General features: G+C 42.8%; 1 protein-coding gene across 1 annotated transcript in view; it reads right to left on the bottom strand.

The window, feature by feature from the left end:
• LOC126285155 (cyclic nucleotide-gated cation channel alpha-3-like) overlaps nucleotides 1-17,755 on the bottom strand; it is an 884,508-nt gene that overhangs the window by 694,050 nt on the left and 172,703 nt on the right. The window contains exon 3 of the mRNA XM_049984467.1: nucleotides 12,437-12,584. Coding sequence (XP_049840424.1) covers nucleotides 12,437-12,584 — 148 coding nt within the window. The remainder of the gene's footprint in view (nucleotides 1-12,436; nucleotides 12,585-17,755) is intronic.

Genomic DNA, 17,755 nt, shown 5'->3' with positions numbered 1-17,755 from the left:
AAAAAAAAATAAATCTTTAGGCAGCCTCCTACAACTCCCACTTGACAACCTCGTGTACACACGGACGCCTTGCCATGACATCACATCTTGACAGCCTGCTGTCACTGTTCATCCTCATAGCCTCCTATATTTTCCTTCAGCTTCTCATGACATTTCATTTTCACATCTTGCTGCATCCTCGGATAGCTTCTCACGACCACCTTGACAGCCCCCTGCACCCCTGGATACTTTCCCTCTACACCATCTTGACAGCCTCCCTTATAATCTGACTGCTTCATGAGGCACTTCATCTTTTGAGCCTACCGTACCCTCGTTTAACTTCACGCAATAATTCATCACGATAATCTCCTGTATCCTCGTCAGGAGATTTTGGGAGTATGCTCCTGTAATGGTTATGCCTGTTACAAGCGTTATCTTTTATCAAAAATGGCTCTAAGCACTATGGGACTTAACACTTGAGGTCATCAATTCCCTAGACTTAGAACAACGTAAACCTAAGTGATCTAAGGACATCAAGCACATCTATGCCCGAGGCAGGATTCGAACCAGCGACCGTAGCAGCCGCGTGGTTCCAGACTGAAGAGCCTAGACCCGCTCGTCCACAGCTGCCGGCTATCTTTTATCACTGCACAGTTTCTTTGGGAGTTGTTTACGGTTAATGAGGCTATTCCTCGCGATATCATATCCTTGTATGAATCATATTTCAAATTTTTTCATTGCATATCCGAGACACTTGATTCTTATATTCTGCGCAGGGTCTTCATATTTTTCCCTTCTTCGAAGGTATGCAGAACGTAGTGGAATATGTAATGGTCGGCCGAAATGGCCGAGCGTTTCTAGGCGCTTCAGTTTGAAACCGCGCGACTGCTACGGTCGCAGGTTCGAATTCTGCGACGGGCATGGATGTGTGCGATGTCCTCAGGTTAGTTAGTCTCAAGGCGTTTGTCTAAAGGCCATAGTGATTCACCCTGCAGACATCCGTGGTGATGAGATGGCTAGACCATCTAGAATGGCCTAAAACAGCTGCAAAATTTCCGAAGCTTTCTCGATTGATAGGAATTTCTGAATAGGATTGAACTGGGTCGGGACCCAGCGCCATATTCAAAATGCCGTGCAAAACGTTAAAAAGTAGTTCGCAACTGACTTCCCTTTTTTCCACTATCACCTGCTTTGTGATAGCACCAGAACACTCACTTCTATCGAGATTCATTACTCTCCACAGAGACATAACCCTCCGCTTCGTTCTTCGTGATTCAACAGCGTTCGACCACACTGGAAGCGCCTGCGCCTCCTGTGCCACCTACCCAATTGGACTGCCATGGCTAGTTGCACTGCGCAAAAAGGCCGATATAGATGGTCCCTCAGATTCTCGATTTGTTTAAATCAGGAGAGTTTGATGACCAGTGGTGAAAGGTAAACTCATCCCGGTACTCTTGGAACCACACACGTACACTTCGAGCTGTGTGACAAGTTGCATAGTTCTGGTGGTAGATCTGATTGTGCTGGGGAAAATGTAACTGCATGTGGGGATAGTCATGGTTCCCAAAATAGATCCATACTTTTGTTGATCCATTGTGGCTTCCAGAAAGTAAAGATCACCAAGGGAATGCCACGAAAACATTCCCCCAGGCGAAAACACTCCCTACTTCTGCCTGGACCCTTTCGACGAACCAACGGCCATCCGCCCGATAGGGCATAACACGTGATTCATCTGAAAAGGCCACCTGTCGCTACTAAACGGACCTCCAGTTGTGGCGTCAACGTGTAAGTATCAGCCTTCGTCGCAACGCACAGCAGTAAGCATGGGTGCATGAACAAAGCGCCTGCTGCCGATGCTCATACGCAGCAGCGTTCGCTGGATGGTCGTTGAGAAGGCACTGTTGGTAGCCTCTTGGTTCGTCTGGTCGGTCCGTTGCTCAATAGTTACACGTCTGTTCGCCCGTACACATCCCCGCAGCCGTTGTTCACCCCTGTCATCTATGACCCGTGGTGCACAGCAGTTGCCCCAGGGCCGGTTTGTAAAAGAGCGGGTTTGCCAAGCATAGTATATTTTAACCACTGCGGGACGCGGTTTAAAAAGTTAGCCGTTCCGGAAACGCTTCTCCAATTCTTCCACCTTTGGCCCGAAACTCTACGATCATGTCCTTTTGAACGTCAGATATATCGCACTGTTCCAAATTACGACAACGACTGCACTAAGTTCCATATCCCAACTGATATTCATATTTCCTCCACTGCTAATGCTCCCACTTAGCGGCTGTGAGTGGTTCTTGCACGTTGACGTCGAACTTGCGGGATGTTATGTTATGTTATGTTAACCAGGGACCTAGAAATGACGGAGAGGCTCCGTCCCCGCCGCAGCCGCAGTGATCCGCAACCCCACGACGGCTACCGCAGTCCACTTGACCCCTCCGACGCCCCACACCGAGCCAAAGGTTATTTTGCGGTTCGGCCCCCGGTGGACATCCCGGGGAACGTCTCACACCAAACGAGTGTAACCCCTATGTTTGAGTGGTAGAGTAATGGTGGTGTACGCTTACGTGGAGAACTTGTTTGCGCAGCAATCGCCAACATAGTGTAGCTGAATAATGGGAACCAGCCCGCATTTGCCGAAGCAGATGGAAAACCGCCTAAAAACCATCCACAGACTGGCCGGCTCACCGGACCTCGACACAAATCTGCCGGAAGGATTCGTGCCGAGGACCGGCGCTCCTTCCATTCCGGAAAGCCGTGCGTTAGACCGCACGGCCAACCGGGCGGGCAACATAGGGGATAGTCACATTACTCGTAATGTGAAAGTACGATTTAAGAAACAAAGATCACTGCTGGGGGTCATCTCATATGAGGGTGTACATATTTGCTTTATCCAAGCAGTGAATTGATTTTGTTTTGTATCAGTTTAGACCAGTTTTACATGGGTTTAATTTTTTACAAGTGACACTGCAGTATGTTTCGTTACTCCCCGTTGGAACTGAGAAGAAAAAAGTATTTTCGTGACCAGGCTCAAAGTACGACGTGTTGCTGATGGCATCGTCTGCGAAATGACGTCGTTTGGATTCGGTATAAAGGGCTATAGGGCAATCACACAGCCTTCTCGGTCATTGTCAGCTCTCCAGACCTTGTAGTCTACCGAGCTGAAGGCAAACCATTCCTATCCACTGACCGTGGGAAATTCACCAGAAGTACCAGAACTGTATACAGGTTCTCCATATACCAGTCAGAGCCGCAGACCACTCAGCTCCGGTGGCGCTTGGTTAGAATACGCACTTCCGTTGACTTCCGTGTGAATTTCGTTGGCGATTTACTCAAGCAGCTACTGACTTCAGCTAACGTTCCTGATTGGAGATTCTCTCAGTTACTATAGTCCCCTCGAAAATGCGCTGCCATTAAATCAGATGTGGATAATCCAATCCCACAACAAATGTACAGAGTGCAGCTGTCTTTAAGAAGCTTCCTGAAAAGCATACATGTACAGGATGTCCATGGCGTGGCTTAGAACAATGATAATGTAGACTGGAGAACCTAACATTGACAGTACCACCTCATTATCTTAGGTGGCTGCCGATGGAAAGCCTGAGGCCGCACTGCGAGATCAACGTGCAGAGATGACTTTCACTCTCTACACAGTGAGCTTCGTCTTCGATAGTGATGCGATGCAAGACACGGCCAAGTTTCTGCAATGCTGAAATAAGGTATGAGAATGCAGCCCTGTGACGTCTTTGAAGACCTTCAAAATGACATATCGGCGGTTGTCTAAGACGCCACCTGACTCCATTCTCGTGACTTGTCTGAATATTTTATACGGCCGGAGGAACTCGTTTCTTTTTGCGTTGCTGCCTGTTGGTTGAACCTTGCAAGCCAGAAGATCGTATTGAATTTGCTTGCCCTCACAATCATTTAGTTTCGTCATAACTTGTTCTATCGAAAATACGTAATAAATGTCCACCTGAAGTAAACTGAAGAAGTCTGGCATCTCCCGGGTTTGAGCTCATCCTTGGAAAGAGCAAATATCATTGTAAGTACTGTCAATAAATATTAGGTACGCCAGGCAGCTTACCGACATGGAACCGTAAAACGTCGCCGCCTCCGCCATCGCGTCACACAGTGGCCAGTATATTTCCGGGATGCCGTTCAGATTTTCTCCACACGCAGAACCTGCCATCGGAGCAAGACTCGTTGAACTGCGCGCCCTAAAATACCACTAGGCTCCGCCACACCGGATACTACCCAGCGCTGGCGCCCTGCGGAATCCTTTCATCTGGTTAGCCTCGGTCACGAAGGGCTTCTCCCGGGGCACGCAATCAAGCAACTTAACCCATCGTAGCCCCTTCTAATAGTAACAGCGCGAACACACACCGACACCGCAGCCATTACGGCACATGCAACAATACGAATGAAAAACTCAGGACGATTGTGTAATGCTCTACACTAGTTATTATACAACTAGCTAGTTTTCAGATACCATTCCATCATCATATTAACATGTGTGCCTCTTAATATTGTGAGATCAAAGAGCTTAAATAGATGGCTCCAAACTGTGCCTGTCAAAATTAGCCTATCATCAACGTTTCTTCTAGGACCTAAACGTGTGAATTAAAAACTAAGTAGCTTAGGTAAGATGTTCACTGCTGTGCAAAACTTAAGGACGAAAGTATCTTTCGCATGATGTGTCACTTCCAAGTAACATAGCTCAATCAAAGTGGGACCTTATGTAGACATAATTACTACAGTATAGTAAAGAAGGTAACTGCAATAAATACGCAAGGAGGCGAATATAAATGTCACTTTCAGTAAATGAAAATAGTTGTTTTGAGGTTACCACAAATCATGTTGTTCCCCTGGAGAAAGCCGAGACATTGTTCTTAAAAGGGTGTGTGATCTCAACAAGGGTGGAAATTCCTGTTGTGCACCGTGCTTCCACACTGGCCACAAGGTTTTTAAGGACGTTTCATTCCTTCGCCAGTGCGTGTGAGAAGTGTTAGATGATGGTTGGTGCATGTCGACTTCCTAAAATACTTCTCCTTAATTCATCCCACATGTAAATCTGCACGCCGTTGTCAATGAAGTTAAAATCTTCTGGGTTATTAGGCCGCGTCGTATTTCCTCTAAAATAATCGACGTTTCAATCCCCCAGACTGGATCTTCCTCAGGATCTTCCGGTGTCCACTACAGCTAGAACACTGTCAGAGACGAGTGCCGCGTTCTCTTATAGAGGGGAGTTTTCCCGCGTTAGTGCAGGAGAAGCAGTAGTACTGGCTAAAATTCTTATGGCTACATTTGGTGGGCCACCGTCATATGTTGAGAGTGAGGTCGGTCTCCCTCTTCTAGATGTGTTGGTATACAGAAGATCTGGTAACACTCTAGGTCACAGGGCGTATAGAAAGCCTACTAAAGAAAACCGGTTTTTAGATGCCTCTTCGCACCACCACCCAGACCCGAAGCAAGCAGTTAAATGTTCACATTTAAAGTATAATAATCACTATTTCAAGCGTATTGTGCTAGTATACAAGAATTATAAAGAGATTGAAGAGAAATTATTTGTTTCAAAAATCAGAAGCACAGATATAAAATACACTATAATTCATGAAGGCCTTCAAAACAATACCCAACAGTCCCGGTGAGCAGTACGTAACTACATGTTGATTTTCCTTCACAAAGGTATGTCGATTACAGTATGCTCTAATCATTACAATTTCAATTGTAATGTGGCTTGATAACGCCGAAGTAGGTAAAACTAGCTATGAGCAAATGATGAAATAAGGGTCTTAGTGCTTTTAGTTTTATGGGCCTACCTCTGTGAGCAAAGTTTTGCTCCACAAAGCTGTGTCGATTATAGTATGCTGTAAGCATTACAATTTCTACCGTAATGTGGCTTGATAACAATGAAAGAGGTAAAACTAGTTATGTGCAAGATAAATAAATAACGTTCTTGGTGCTTTTAGTTTTATGGGCATATTTCTGTGAGCAACTTTTTGCTCCTATTACTGGAGACATCATCGGAGGCTAGGAATTACGAATTTAAAGAAGCTCATAAAATCAAATTGTTTATACATAACCACTCAACTATTGGTTCGTGACACCGTCAAACCGCTGCATAACACTGCGGAGTCGTGGTAACAGGTTACGAATCTTGTAGTTTCCTCTAGTTAGCACTAAGGCCACAATCTGTCTAATTTCAATTGTTCTTTTTTCTGTTACTGCTGTTTTTGGACTTTTGAATCTCTGTGGCCTTTCTGTGCTTTCTGGCATTGTAATGAATGGATTCTGAACAGACCATCGTACAGAAGAAACGAATTTTGTGGTTCCCTGATCCCAGTACATGACTTGCTGGTGCCGATTTATTTGTGTTTCCCAGACGAAAACTGCTATTGCGTTCTTCAAGCCGAATGTTCATGCTCGTCTTTGTAGTTACAAAGTACAAAGAATTGAATACTTTATGGAAGCTCCCACGCAACAGCGTGGATCGAAAAACATCATAAGGAGACCACAAAAATAGTCGTCTATCAGGCATGTATGGTGATGCTCTGTTGCGCGGTGCTGAGACACAGAGATTATTGTCCGCAGCTCGTGGTCGTGCGGTAGCGTGCTCGCTTCCCGCGCCCGGGTTCCCGGGTTCGATTCCCGGCGGGGTCAGGGATTTTCTCCGCCTCGTGATGACTGGGTGTTGTGTGATGTCCTTAGGTTAGTTAGGTTTATGTAGTTCTAAGTTCTAGGGGACTGATGAACATAGATGGTAAGTCCCATAGTGTTCAAAGCCACAGAGATTGTTCGGTAAACAAGAACGTAAGCTCAACACGTTTAAACTGTGTTGTTTACGAAATATTCTAGACATAACGTGAAAGCATCAAATGATAAATGAGAGGATTCTGAATTCTGCGAAGCTACTGAGCGTCACTGCCTCTCTCAAAGAACGACGCTGCCGTAGTTGGGACACTTACATCTTATGGGCCAGTGCCGTCTTCCACGGCGCACAGTACCTACTTAGTGAGAGAGCACTTGCTAAGAGACCGCCTGGAAGACCTGCATTGCGTTTCACATACTGCGCCAAGGGCGATATAAACTCATTTAATATTGACTGCGACAATGGGAGGAGCTCGCCGAAGACCGCTGCAGGTAGAGGAAACTCATCAAGGACGGCAACGAGTTCCACGGCGGAGCCTGGATCAACACCCCGGCCGTGAAACGAGCGTGCAGACGACCGCCTCCTTCGGGATGGTACACACTTTCCCCACCTGTGGGAGCCAAGCAGACTCTCTCATTAGATTCCTGAATCACTAACGGAAGTTCTTGCGTGACGCCACTAGGATCTTCCGTTAGGAATTGTAGCCCATTGGTGATGTGTACACTTTACTTCATGTGCAAGGAATTTTATATACTCCTCCTGAGACAAGAGGCATGCATAGTTTCTTAGCTGTGTCGAACCATTCGGACAGATTTCTCGTTGGTTTAAATAGTTTGTCAATAGAAGCGTAGGCTTCCGCTGTTGTTGTCACAATCAATAAAATCCTTCTGGGCGTGTGACCGTACTCTCAATGTGAAAAATTCTCTGACTATTCGGCCACTGTTGAAAATAGCCTGTTTTTGCTAACAGTTGGAATGAAATTTGCTACAGTGGCCGAAACACAGGAGAATTTCACACAATGACAATGCATTCCCAGAATAATTTGATTGATTTGCTGAATAACGGGTCATCGTAGAACCCTGGCAATGAGATCTGTGATTGCTTTTATGAATGGTAGGAAATATTTCGGTTTAGATGGTGCTTTTTCACTAGAAGCTCAAGATCCTTTGACACTAGGCCTAAGGCCCGTGAAACTGAATTCACTGAGTACTCAAAAATCTGCCGTGAAAGTCTGCACGAATAATGAAGAAAAGTAATATGGTTTTTGACTGGCCAGCTTGAACAGTATCTATTATAAATCGTTATTGGTTTTTCGGTCTTATGCTAACTGCAGTTAAACAGTATTTTTTGCAAGAGACGATTCGCTTTTCATTAATAAAGCATCGTATGTGGTGAGTTTGGAGATATACATAACATGCCTCTACATTTTGGTACCAAAACGATAAAAACAGCATATTTTGATTACATCGACGTTCGATTTACGTACAGTGTTTCTGCGTCATTTTTTTTATATATTCTGAAGTCCACTACCTTATGCTTCTTTGTTAGCGGAATACGAGGTTAACAACTTTGTTGCACATTCAGTATTCGCAATTTTCGTCTCTTTTGAACCTGCTTTCTCAAATTTCGCTTCAAAAAGTGGTTAAAAAATACTAAGAATTGCATAAAGTGAACGTGCGACAAGGTTTTGGACCTCATCCTCCGTTACAACGAAGGTAAAGGGAGCGGACTTCAGAATATATAAACGAGTGGCATAAACACCATAAACCAATTGTTCGTCATTGCTATAAAGAAATACTGTTGTTAACCAATAAATACCAAAATGTGGAGACATGTGTATCAAATTTCCAAAAGACCACAAAAGATACTTTATAAATAAAAGCGCAATGAATCTAGCGAAAAGCACTTTTAGGTTTCCGTACCTAAACCGTTAAAAGCGGAACCCTCGTACGATCACTTTGCTCTCCGCCTGTCTGCTCTTGTGTTGACAATAATTTTGCTCCGGATAGTATAAACGTATCAGTCGGAAACTTACGTCACATTCTGAGGTCTACAGCCGCTTGGAGGTGTAAAACATTGACGCTTCTAAGCAAATGTAGTCAAAAGGTACGGCTATTTATCACAGATATTTTGATACTCTCAGACTCAGTCATCATAGCCTGTAGGGCACTTTCTGTTGGCCTAGAATCAAGAAATTTGGCAATAAGAAAGGTTTACTAGTAAAACTAAAGAAAAACTCCGAAAATTCTTAATTTATGATTATATCAAACGATAAAAATTGTCACTTTTTATCTGACTGTCTCTCTGTCTCTCTGACTGTTAAAACCCATTTTTTCTCAGGACCGGGTAGCTGTAACAGGTTAACAATTACGTCCCATGCGAAGGTCTATAGTCTCTTGCCGGTGTCATAAACATAAGCTTTTAAGTCAATGCAGTCATAAGATATGGCTATTTATGTCACATATTTTGCTACTTTGAAACTCACTCATCGAATCCTATAGTGTATTTCCCGTTGCCTTTGGCAAGAAAACAGGTTTACAAGAACAAGGAAGGGAAAAATCCTAAATTATTAACTTGTATTTATATCAAACTTCTTTTTATGCCTGTCTCTGTGTCAACACGCCTGTTAAGACGCCGATTTCGCAGGAACGCGTAAACAAATCAAGTTGAAATTTATGTTACAAGCTAAGGTCTATGGTCTCTTGGCTGTGTAATAGAGATATGTTTCTAAGTCAATGAATTCAAAAGATACAGATATCTGCGTCACATATTTTGATACTCGCAGACTATAGTATTTTTCTCGTTGGTCTAGAATCATGGAACGTGGTAAGAAGCAACGTTTCCCAGAAAAAGTAAAAGAAAAATACCAAAGCTGTTGACCTGAAATTAGTTCCCACGAAGAAAAATTGCCATCTGTTAACCGATTGTCTGATCGTTCGTCGCTAAGGCTCGTTTCTTTCATGAAGGGGAAAATGTTTACAGTGATATGACAGATTAAGGGTCATGGTCTAAGGTCTATGTGCAAAAGTTCAGGTTCAAAGTCAGTGCAGCCAGCCAACATGGCCATCTGTATCACATATTTTAATACTCTAAAACACATTCATCAAAGCTATACGGCATTTTCCTTTGGCTTAGACCTATGAAATTTTGAAGAAGCAAATGACCTAGTAGAATGAAGGAAAAAAATCAGAAAATTGTTAATTTGCAGTTATGTTACACTACAAAATGTTTGTTTCTCTCATTTCATATCCGACTTTAAACAGAAAATTAAAACAGGATCGAAAGTTCCGGAAATCCTAGAACCTATTTCTTGTCAATATCAATACCGATAACAGGCAAAAATCATTAAGGTTGTGAAGGGACAGCCTTCTCCAGCATTACATTTCCTCAATAGTAGTTGTCGACACCAGTAATATTTTTCGAATTTTGGACTGGTCAGTATTATCTCAGTTGCTTTTCTGCAAACTTTCATATAGTTTTATTCACGGTAATTATATTTCACGCTAAAATTTATGAAAATCAATTACTTTATAGAATGTTTCAGTCTCGATGTAATAATCGATAAGTGCCAGTTCTGATTGTACGGTTCAAATTATTTCTTTAGAAATGTTTGAAATTATTAACTATTGGCACACTTAAAATTTACATTATTAATTACTCAATACTGTGCTGGTTACTACTTTTATTTATGGATTCATTTATGAAATAATAATCGAAAGCAATAATGTAACAGAAACTAGTAGAAATTCATTTGTTACGAAAAATTGTAAACCCTCTGGAACATGGTTATTTCCGCAGAGTGAGAGAGTTGTACGGATGCCTCTGAAGTGATCGGACGTATTTTTGTATTTTGTGAGAACAATGTGATTTCGGCTCTTTTAGTGAGAAAAATCAGAAGACTTAATGACATACTAAAATGTGAGAAAATAGATTTACGTAAAAACAAAAACTCGACGGCAACAATCGCCAAATTTATTTAGATCAATCCAGCAGTGAGGACCTAAAATATGACATCTTCAGCTTCAAGGACGAGGCACCTAGACAAGAAGAATTCGGCCAACTCAACGTGACAAGCTAAGTGAACCAGAAAGATTACTGTAATTTTCGCTACTCTCTAGTTTTCACAAAAGACTTTGCTTATTGTGGACAATAATTGAAAGTAGGAAGCAGGCAGGGTAGATTATAAGTTTCTCGATTCGCAGGAGGGACGAACCGGCAGCGTAAATAATTACACTACTGACCATTAAAATTGCTACACTACGAAGATGACGCGCTACAGACGTGAAATTTAACCAACAGGAAAAAGATGCTCTGATATGCAAATGATTAGCTTTTCAGAGCATTCACACAAGGTTGGCGCCGGTGGCGACACCTACAACGTGCTGACATGAGGAAAGTTTCCAACCGATTTCTCATACACAGGCAGCAGTTGACCGGCGTTGCCTGGTGAAACGTTGCTGTGATTCCTCGTGTAATGAGGTGCAATGTATAGTACCACGTTTCCGACTTTGATAAAGGTCGGATTGTAGCCTATTGCGATTGCAGTTTATCGTATCGCGACATTGCTGCTCGCGTTGGTCGAGATCCAATGACCGTTAGCAGAATATGGAATCGGTAGGTTCAGGATGGTAATACGGAACGCCGTGCTGTATCCCAACGGCCTCGTATCACTAGCAGTCAAGATCACAGGCATCTTATCCTCATGGATGTAACGGATCGTGCAGTCACGTCTCGATCCCTGAGTCAACAGATGGGGACGTTTGCAAGACAACAACCATCCGCACGAACAGTTCGACGACGTTTGCAGCAGCATGGACTGACAGCACGGAGACCATGGCTGTGGTTACCCTTGACGCTGCATCACAGACAGGAGCGCCTGCGATGGTGTACTCAACGACGAACCTGGGTGCACGAATGGCAAAACGTTATGTTTTCGTACGAATCCAGGTTCCGTTTACAGCATCATGATGGTCGCATCCGTGTTTGGCAAAATCGAGGTGAACGCACATTGGATGCGTGTATTCGTGATCGCCATACTGGAATGATCGTACGGGGTGCCACTGGTTACACGACTCGGTCACCTCTTGTTAGCATTGACGCAGTTTGAACATTGAATGTTACATTTCAGACGTGTTACGACCCGTGGCTAGAAAATTCATTCGATCCATGCGAAACCCTACATTTCAGCAGGATAATGCACGAGCGCATGTTGCAGGTCCTGTACGGGCATTTATGGATACAGAGAATGTTTGACTGCTGCCCTAGCCAAGCACATTCTCCAGATCTCTCACCAATTTAAAACGTCTGCTCAATGGTGGCTGTCACAATACGCCAGTCACTTCTCTTGATGAATAGTGGTATGGTGTTGAAGCTGCATCGTCAACTGTACCTGTACACACCATCCAAGCTCTATTTGACTCAATGACCAGGCGTATCAAGGCTGTTATTACGACCAGTGGTGGTTGTACTGATTTCTCAGGATCTATGCACCCAAAGTGGGTGAAAATGTAATGACATGTCAGGTCTAGTATAATATATTTGTCCAATCAATACCAGTTTACCATCTGCATTTCTTCTTGGTGTAGCAATTTTAATGGCCAGTAGTGTATGTTTGTACGCAACGCTAGGAGTGCGAGTCCTACTCGCAGCTGGCGGAAAAACAAACAATAATTAATGTAATCAATTAAGGTCTTGGTTGGAGAACAAAAGAACAGCTCAGTCAGGACAATGCCTTTACATAGAGAGACCGAAAGCTGTTGTCGGGCTATCGAGCCTAGGCTTGTGCGGCGCTGGCAGCTGGCGAGGCGTACTCACCTGCGTCTCTGGGATCTGGCGGGTGGAGAAGCGCTTCAGGAAGGAGTCCTCGCGCTTGAGCGGCGGCTTCTTCTGCGCGGAGGTGGAGATGGCGCTCGACAGCTGCACCGTGGTGCGCAGCTTGAGCCAGCGCTGGTTGCTCTTGGTCCTGCAACAGCGAGTCTCGTCACATTCTGCACGCAACGCGCCCAGGTCCACCGGAACTACCTCGCCACTGGCCGAATTAGCGTCTCCACTTTTATCTCCCAAGGGAAGCATACACCGATTTGGCTCATCTTTACCGCGGTTGTAGTACGTAATCAGATGTAGCCTCTAACACGATAAGCTTATTTAGCCTTCAGAGAAGGTTCAGAGACTTACGACCATACTGAACAACACTTCACCAGCCATCGAGAAAAGCGTTAGCGCAGTCGGCTGATGTGTCGTACCTCAAGTTCGCACATGGTGCGTTAGACTCTTGTCTTTTTTCATAATGTTTCACCAAGCAGTACTTGTTTAGCTACTAATAATAAATACTCATGCATGGTCTTTCAGCGATAGAGACAGATAAAGGCTTCTCAAGCCTCCACTTGCGTTAAGTCGTTAAAAACCCTCTAACTTTCGACTGGACGCTCATCAGCCAGCATCAAGAGGTGACAGTAAGTGGTTAATGCTGCCATTCTCATGCAGGGTGTTTCAGTATCTTTGCGTCAAGGTTCCAGTGGTGCTCCCTAACGTCATGGGGAACAAAGTTTGTTAGAGACCAAATGTTAGCTGCTGCTTCCCTGCGACGTCATCTTTTAATTACTGTTATGCCCCCGCGAGACACCTAACTATCAGAGTCTACTAACCAGGTGTTGTATCTGCAAACTGCCTACCACAGAATATTGGCTGACTGATTTCCAACAAGAACACTTTAAGAATGAGCGCCTGTTTCCTGTTGCTACCACCTTTCTCGGAAAGCAGATGACTGAATTATACGCAACATACACTCCAAATGCTTCCTGCAGATTGCCTACCCTCTCCGGTATCTCAGGGGTACAACCAATATTAAAAAGAAACGTCTAGAGTTATCAGAAGACGTTAGCGAACATTTTGTATCGTAAAAAAGTTGTTCTCCACGACTTAACCTATCGCCCCTAGAGGTTTATGCAAAGACTTTGAAACAACTTGTGTAGTTACGTTATTTCCTGTGACCTTACTAGCAACCAGTCCATTGCCATGCTTTCTTCATTTTTTAATAGCTGGATTCCAAGCTGCTCTTAACGCTAGACCGCCGTCTTTCTTGAGGCTATTGTCAGATATCTATATCTCAATCGATTCTTTTATAAAAACTTATCACGACACTCTCGGTAAAGACAGCGGTTACATTTCGTTAATATTTCTAACATCTATATAGGTTAAATAAAGAATTACATGTTAACAGTAAAAATAATATACTGCCTAAGCACAGCTTGGGACTTCCCCATCGGAAGGTTGAAGGAAGCGCGGCCAATCGAGAACCAGTGACGTCAAAGTCTGCAGCATGGCTACATATGACGGCAGTAGAACCACACGGGAGACACCACTTGCCAATGGCAGAGGAGCAATAGAACGTGAGTTCACTGGACGCAGCTAAAACCTCGAGAAAATTTTATCACTAGTAATAGCAATATAAATTGCAATGTTACATTTGTCGTGAAGTCTTGTAAGGCATCCTGATAATGCAGACATTTATGTATCGATACATCCATGTATCGAAATTAGGTCCCGTTAGCCTACATCTGCCTTCTGCTGTATACTTTTATCATCACATGAAAGCGTATGCAGAATGATACTTGTTGTTAAAGAGACAAAGATCATTTCATGAGATTACATTACTCTTCACTTTCTGGCAGTGTAACCATTTGACACCTCCCGTATTCGTATGTAAGTTTAAACGCGTATGGCTTGCGTCAGAACCTATTGCTGAACGATCATTCTTTTAAGATGATAATGAGGTGTGTTTTCTGCTATTATTAATAAAACTAAAATCAGCTTTTCTCTAATTGTAATCAATAAAAAGTGCCTGGTCCAAGTCTGTATTATATTTTCTATATTTTTATGTTGTATATACAACAGCAAATATGGGCAGGCTACGATATCACTGAGATAAATTTTCAGTACGCATTTATCATTTCATCACCTTTCCTTATCAACAAAATATCTCGATTAGACTATGATTGTATCACGACAATTACCACAAGTGTTACTGTTCTTTTTCGAAGAAAAGGTCGGTAAAGAATGCGACGAGACTCGAAGTATGGGAAAACTTTTAAAGTGGCACCGCAGCCGGTTGCGCTAAATCTACTCTTTAATGGCTGACGCTCTCATATTCAGTAGGATCGTAAATTTTGTTACACGAGTTCTCAAAATGTTTTGAATATCACGTCGTACTATAGCAGCATTTGTGACTTATAAAACTGTGCCATAATCGTGCAAAACAGGTAACACGTTGGGTATATGCTTCTCTTCTTACTGAACGTGAGGCGGCCTTTACGAATATTACCAGAAATTATTACACACTCCACATTGAACTACCAGTAGACGGATGTCTTTCACTTCGTTACCTTTAATGAGCCACTTTCCTTTGGGAACCTTAACAAAGGAACAAAATTGTTATTGTGGTATGTGGATGTCACAGGAGAATAACATCTTTTTATCCACTCAGCGTGCAGTCATCATGTAACAGCTATTGTTCTTCTACTTCATACTAAATGTAATAACATGCAATATCTAAATCTTGGTCCTGGTGTCTAAGACACTGTGGCGAACTCTGTACAGTAGTGTTTTGTCTGTTCATAAACTATTATTTACGACACCAACGATCACTTCAGATGCTATTTCTATAGTAAAACGGTCTAGTGTTGTAAAACCCGCTTCACTAAGTGTAAACTATTGTCATTTATATCTAGTTTGGAAATAAGTGTTAATACAAGCATCTAGTAAATTTAATCCCATATTATGCACATAACGTTCTCCAAAACCATTTATTTATCCAATTACAAAAGTAATATCGGCAAACGGAGCAAAATTTATACAGACTTACCTCTAACTGGCTTATCGCCATAAAAACGTCATGCAGGCTCAAACTATTCTATCTGAGATAACATTAATGCAACGAGAATGCATTTAACTTAGTAAGTCAGGTAAAAAACTCTTTTCCCGACGGAAAATTGTGACGATATCAGAACCGCTATAAAGGTTCTCGTGTGTGGATCCCAGGAGATAATATGTAAAGAGATTTAAGACACAAGAAGGTCATCAACGGGTAAGGTTGAACCAAGTCTTATTACAGGACAGCCGAATAGGCGTTATACATTTCTGTGTAAGTCACATCCTCCCGTGAGTGTACATTCGAATTGTTAGTCACTAATGGGAAATTCATTTATTGTACCCAGACGACCGCGACTGAGAATCTGAAATAAAGGAGAAGTTTATAGTAAACAACAGAAACGTATAAGTAGTATAATGAAATGTTCCACAGGCACCTTTATTCTTTGTTCACATTTTCAGTAAAGTTTTTTCTTAAGTATTTTTCTGCTGTCGCGAGGCATGAAATATAGATGGTCTATGAATTGTAGGCAATAAATCATTCGATGGGGCTACATTAACGTATTGTTTCGTGCAGTAGTTCCGAGAATCGCTCAACAAACTTTTATGATGTGGAAATGCGAGTGAAAGGACTAAAATGTGTAAAGTAAATAGTTCACGACGGGGGGAGGCAACATACTGAGATGCCCGTCCACTGCAACTACACTAGTAGTCTACTCTTCTCATTACGTCACATCATATTTGCTGCTACAGTGCTGCACAACGTCAGTGCTCAGAGTATTTTAAAAAAAAGTCTCACGTATACCTACAGCGGGTGGTACTGGTTTAAGTATTTATGTGTGGGGAAACCGGAACCGATTGAAATATGGATCAATCTGTCTCCTTATTTCTGTCTGTCTGTTACGTAGAAGTAGACCGTATTTTCAGGGCTACGTGTGGCTACAACACATCCTTGGGCTGCTGGAAGAAGTTACTTCTACAGAAAGACAGTGACTGCAGTTCATGCGCCATGGGAAACCAGCCATTTTCTGTGTATAGTGCACACTACCTCACCGTATCGCTTCATGGGAAATGGTTTGGTCGAAGAGGTCCTGTAGCATGGGCTCCCTGTACCCTCCACCTGAAGCCGTTGGACTACTGGCTATAGAGACATTCAAAGGCATTAGTGTATACCCAGCTCGTCGACAATGTGCAGACTTGACAGAGGACAATGTACCTGACGCAAACCGTATGGAGCCCGGCGTATTTGAAATCAATGCGAAGAACGGCTGAAGGACGTATTAATGTATTTGGTAACCACTGCCTGTAGTGTCTAACATACGTGAAGGTGAGAGGACAAATTGACCCATGGATGTCAAATCAAACATCTTTCAGCCGTCAAGTTTCCAAACAGCCTAGACGGCTGAAAGGTGTTTGATTTGACATCCTGTATCGAACAGCCGAGTCCCGCAATCATCTCTGAAAAAAATGGACATACAGAAACTGACCCATATGTCAACAGTCAGTGGTTTCCAGACATATCATTACAGGAGTTTTTCTTATAGTTTCGACCAATACTACCTCCTGCAGAAATATATGACGAGTCTTGTACTTAAAGAACTGTTTCACGAAACCGTCAAAATCTGCTATAATTTTGGTTTATTGACAACGAGTTTCGGTCAAGCGACGGATACCATTACATCAGATAAAAGGACGGCCCCTGGCCAGAAATACGTAACTTATATAACACGTTTCATCTGACAATAATTACGCACTTAGCGCCATGGAATCTTCTTTTAGCCTGACATAGTATCCGTCGATTGAAGATGGTCAATTGACCAAAACTTCTTGTCGATGACTAAACATCCCCTCAGCATATTTTGCGGATTTCGTAGACCCGTTATTGAAATACGTCAGTCGTGTTAGTGGGGCCAGATCTTAGGACAGTAGGAGATGTGAGGGAAGGTTCTACATGATACTAGATTTTTTCTCAAAACATCGAAACACCTCAATATTTGTAGCAACTTTTTCTCAGTTGGTACTTCACTTATGTATTCCACGTAAATAATATTTTGTAACAAACGTTTACTTCTTTTTTTTTTCCAAATCAAACATACACCTAGTTGCGCTAGAGATTATCGGTGTTTCTCAATTTTCTATTATTTTCTTATGCACATTGACTTTTCTGAAAGCACTACACACTCACAGTTTTCCAACTGACGGTGAGTTACATTTGCACATTTCTCTGCACTTAACCAGCGGGCAATGTGATACGTTAAATGTGACCCG

Source organism: Schistocerca gregaria, chromosome 8 (genome assembly GCF_023897955.1).
Source record: "Schistocerca gregaria isolate iqSchGreg1 chromosome 8, iqSchGreg1.2, whole genome shotgun sequence".
NCBI classification, from domain to species: Eukaryota; Metazoa; Arthropoda; class Insecta; order Orthoptera; family Acrididae; genus Schistocerca; species Schistocerca gregaria.
The sequence above is the reverse complement of the archived record's forward strand: the minus strand, read 5'-3'. Positions and strand labels throughout refer to the sequence as shown.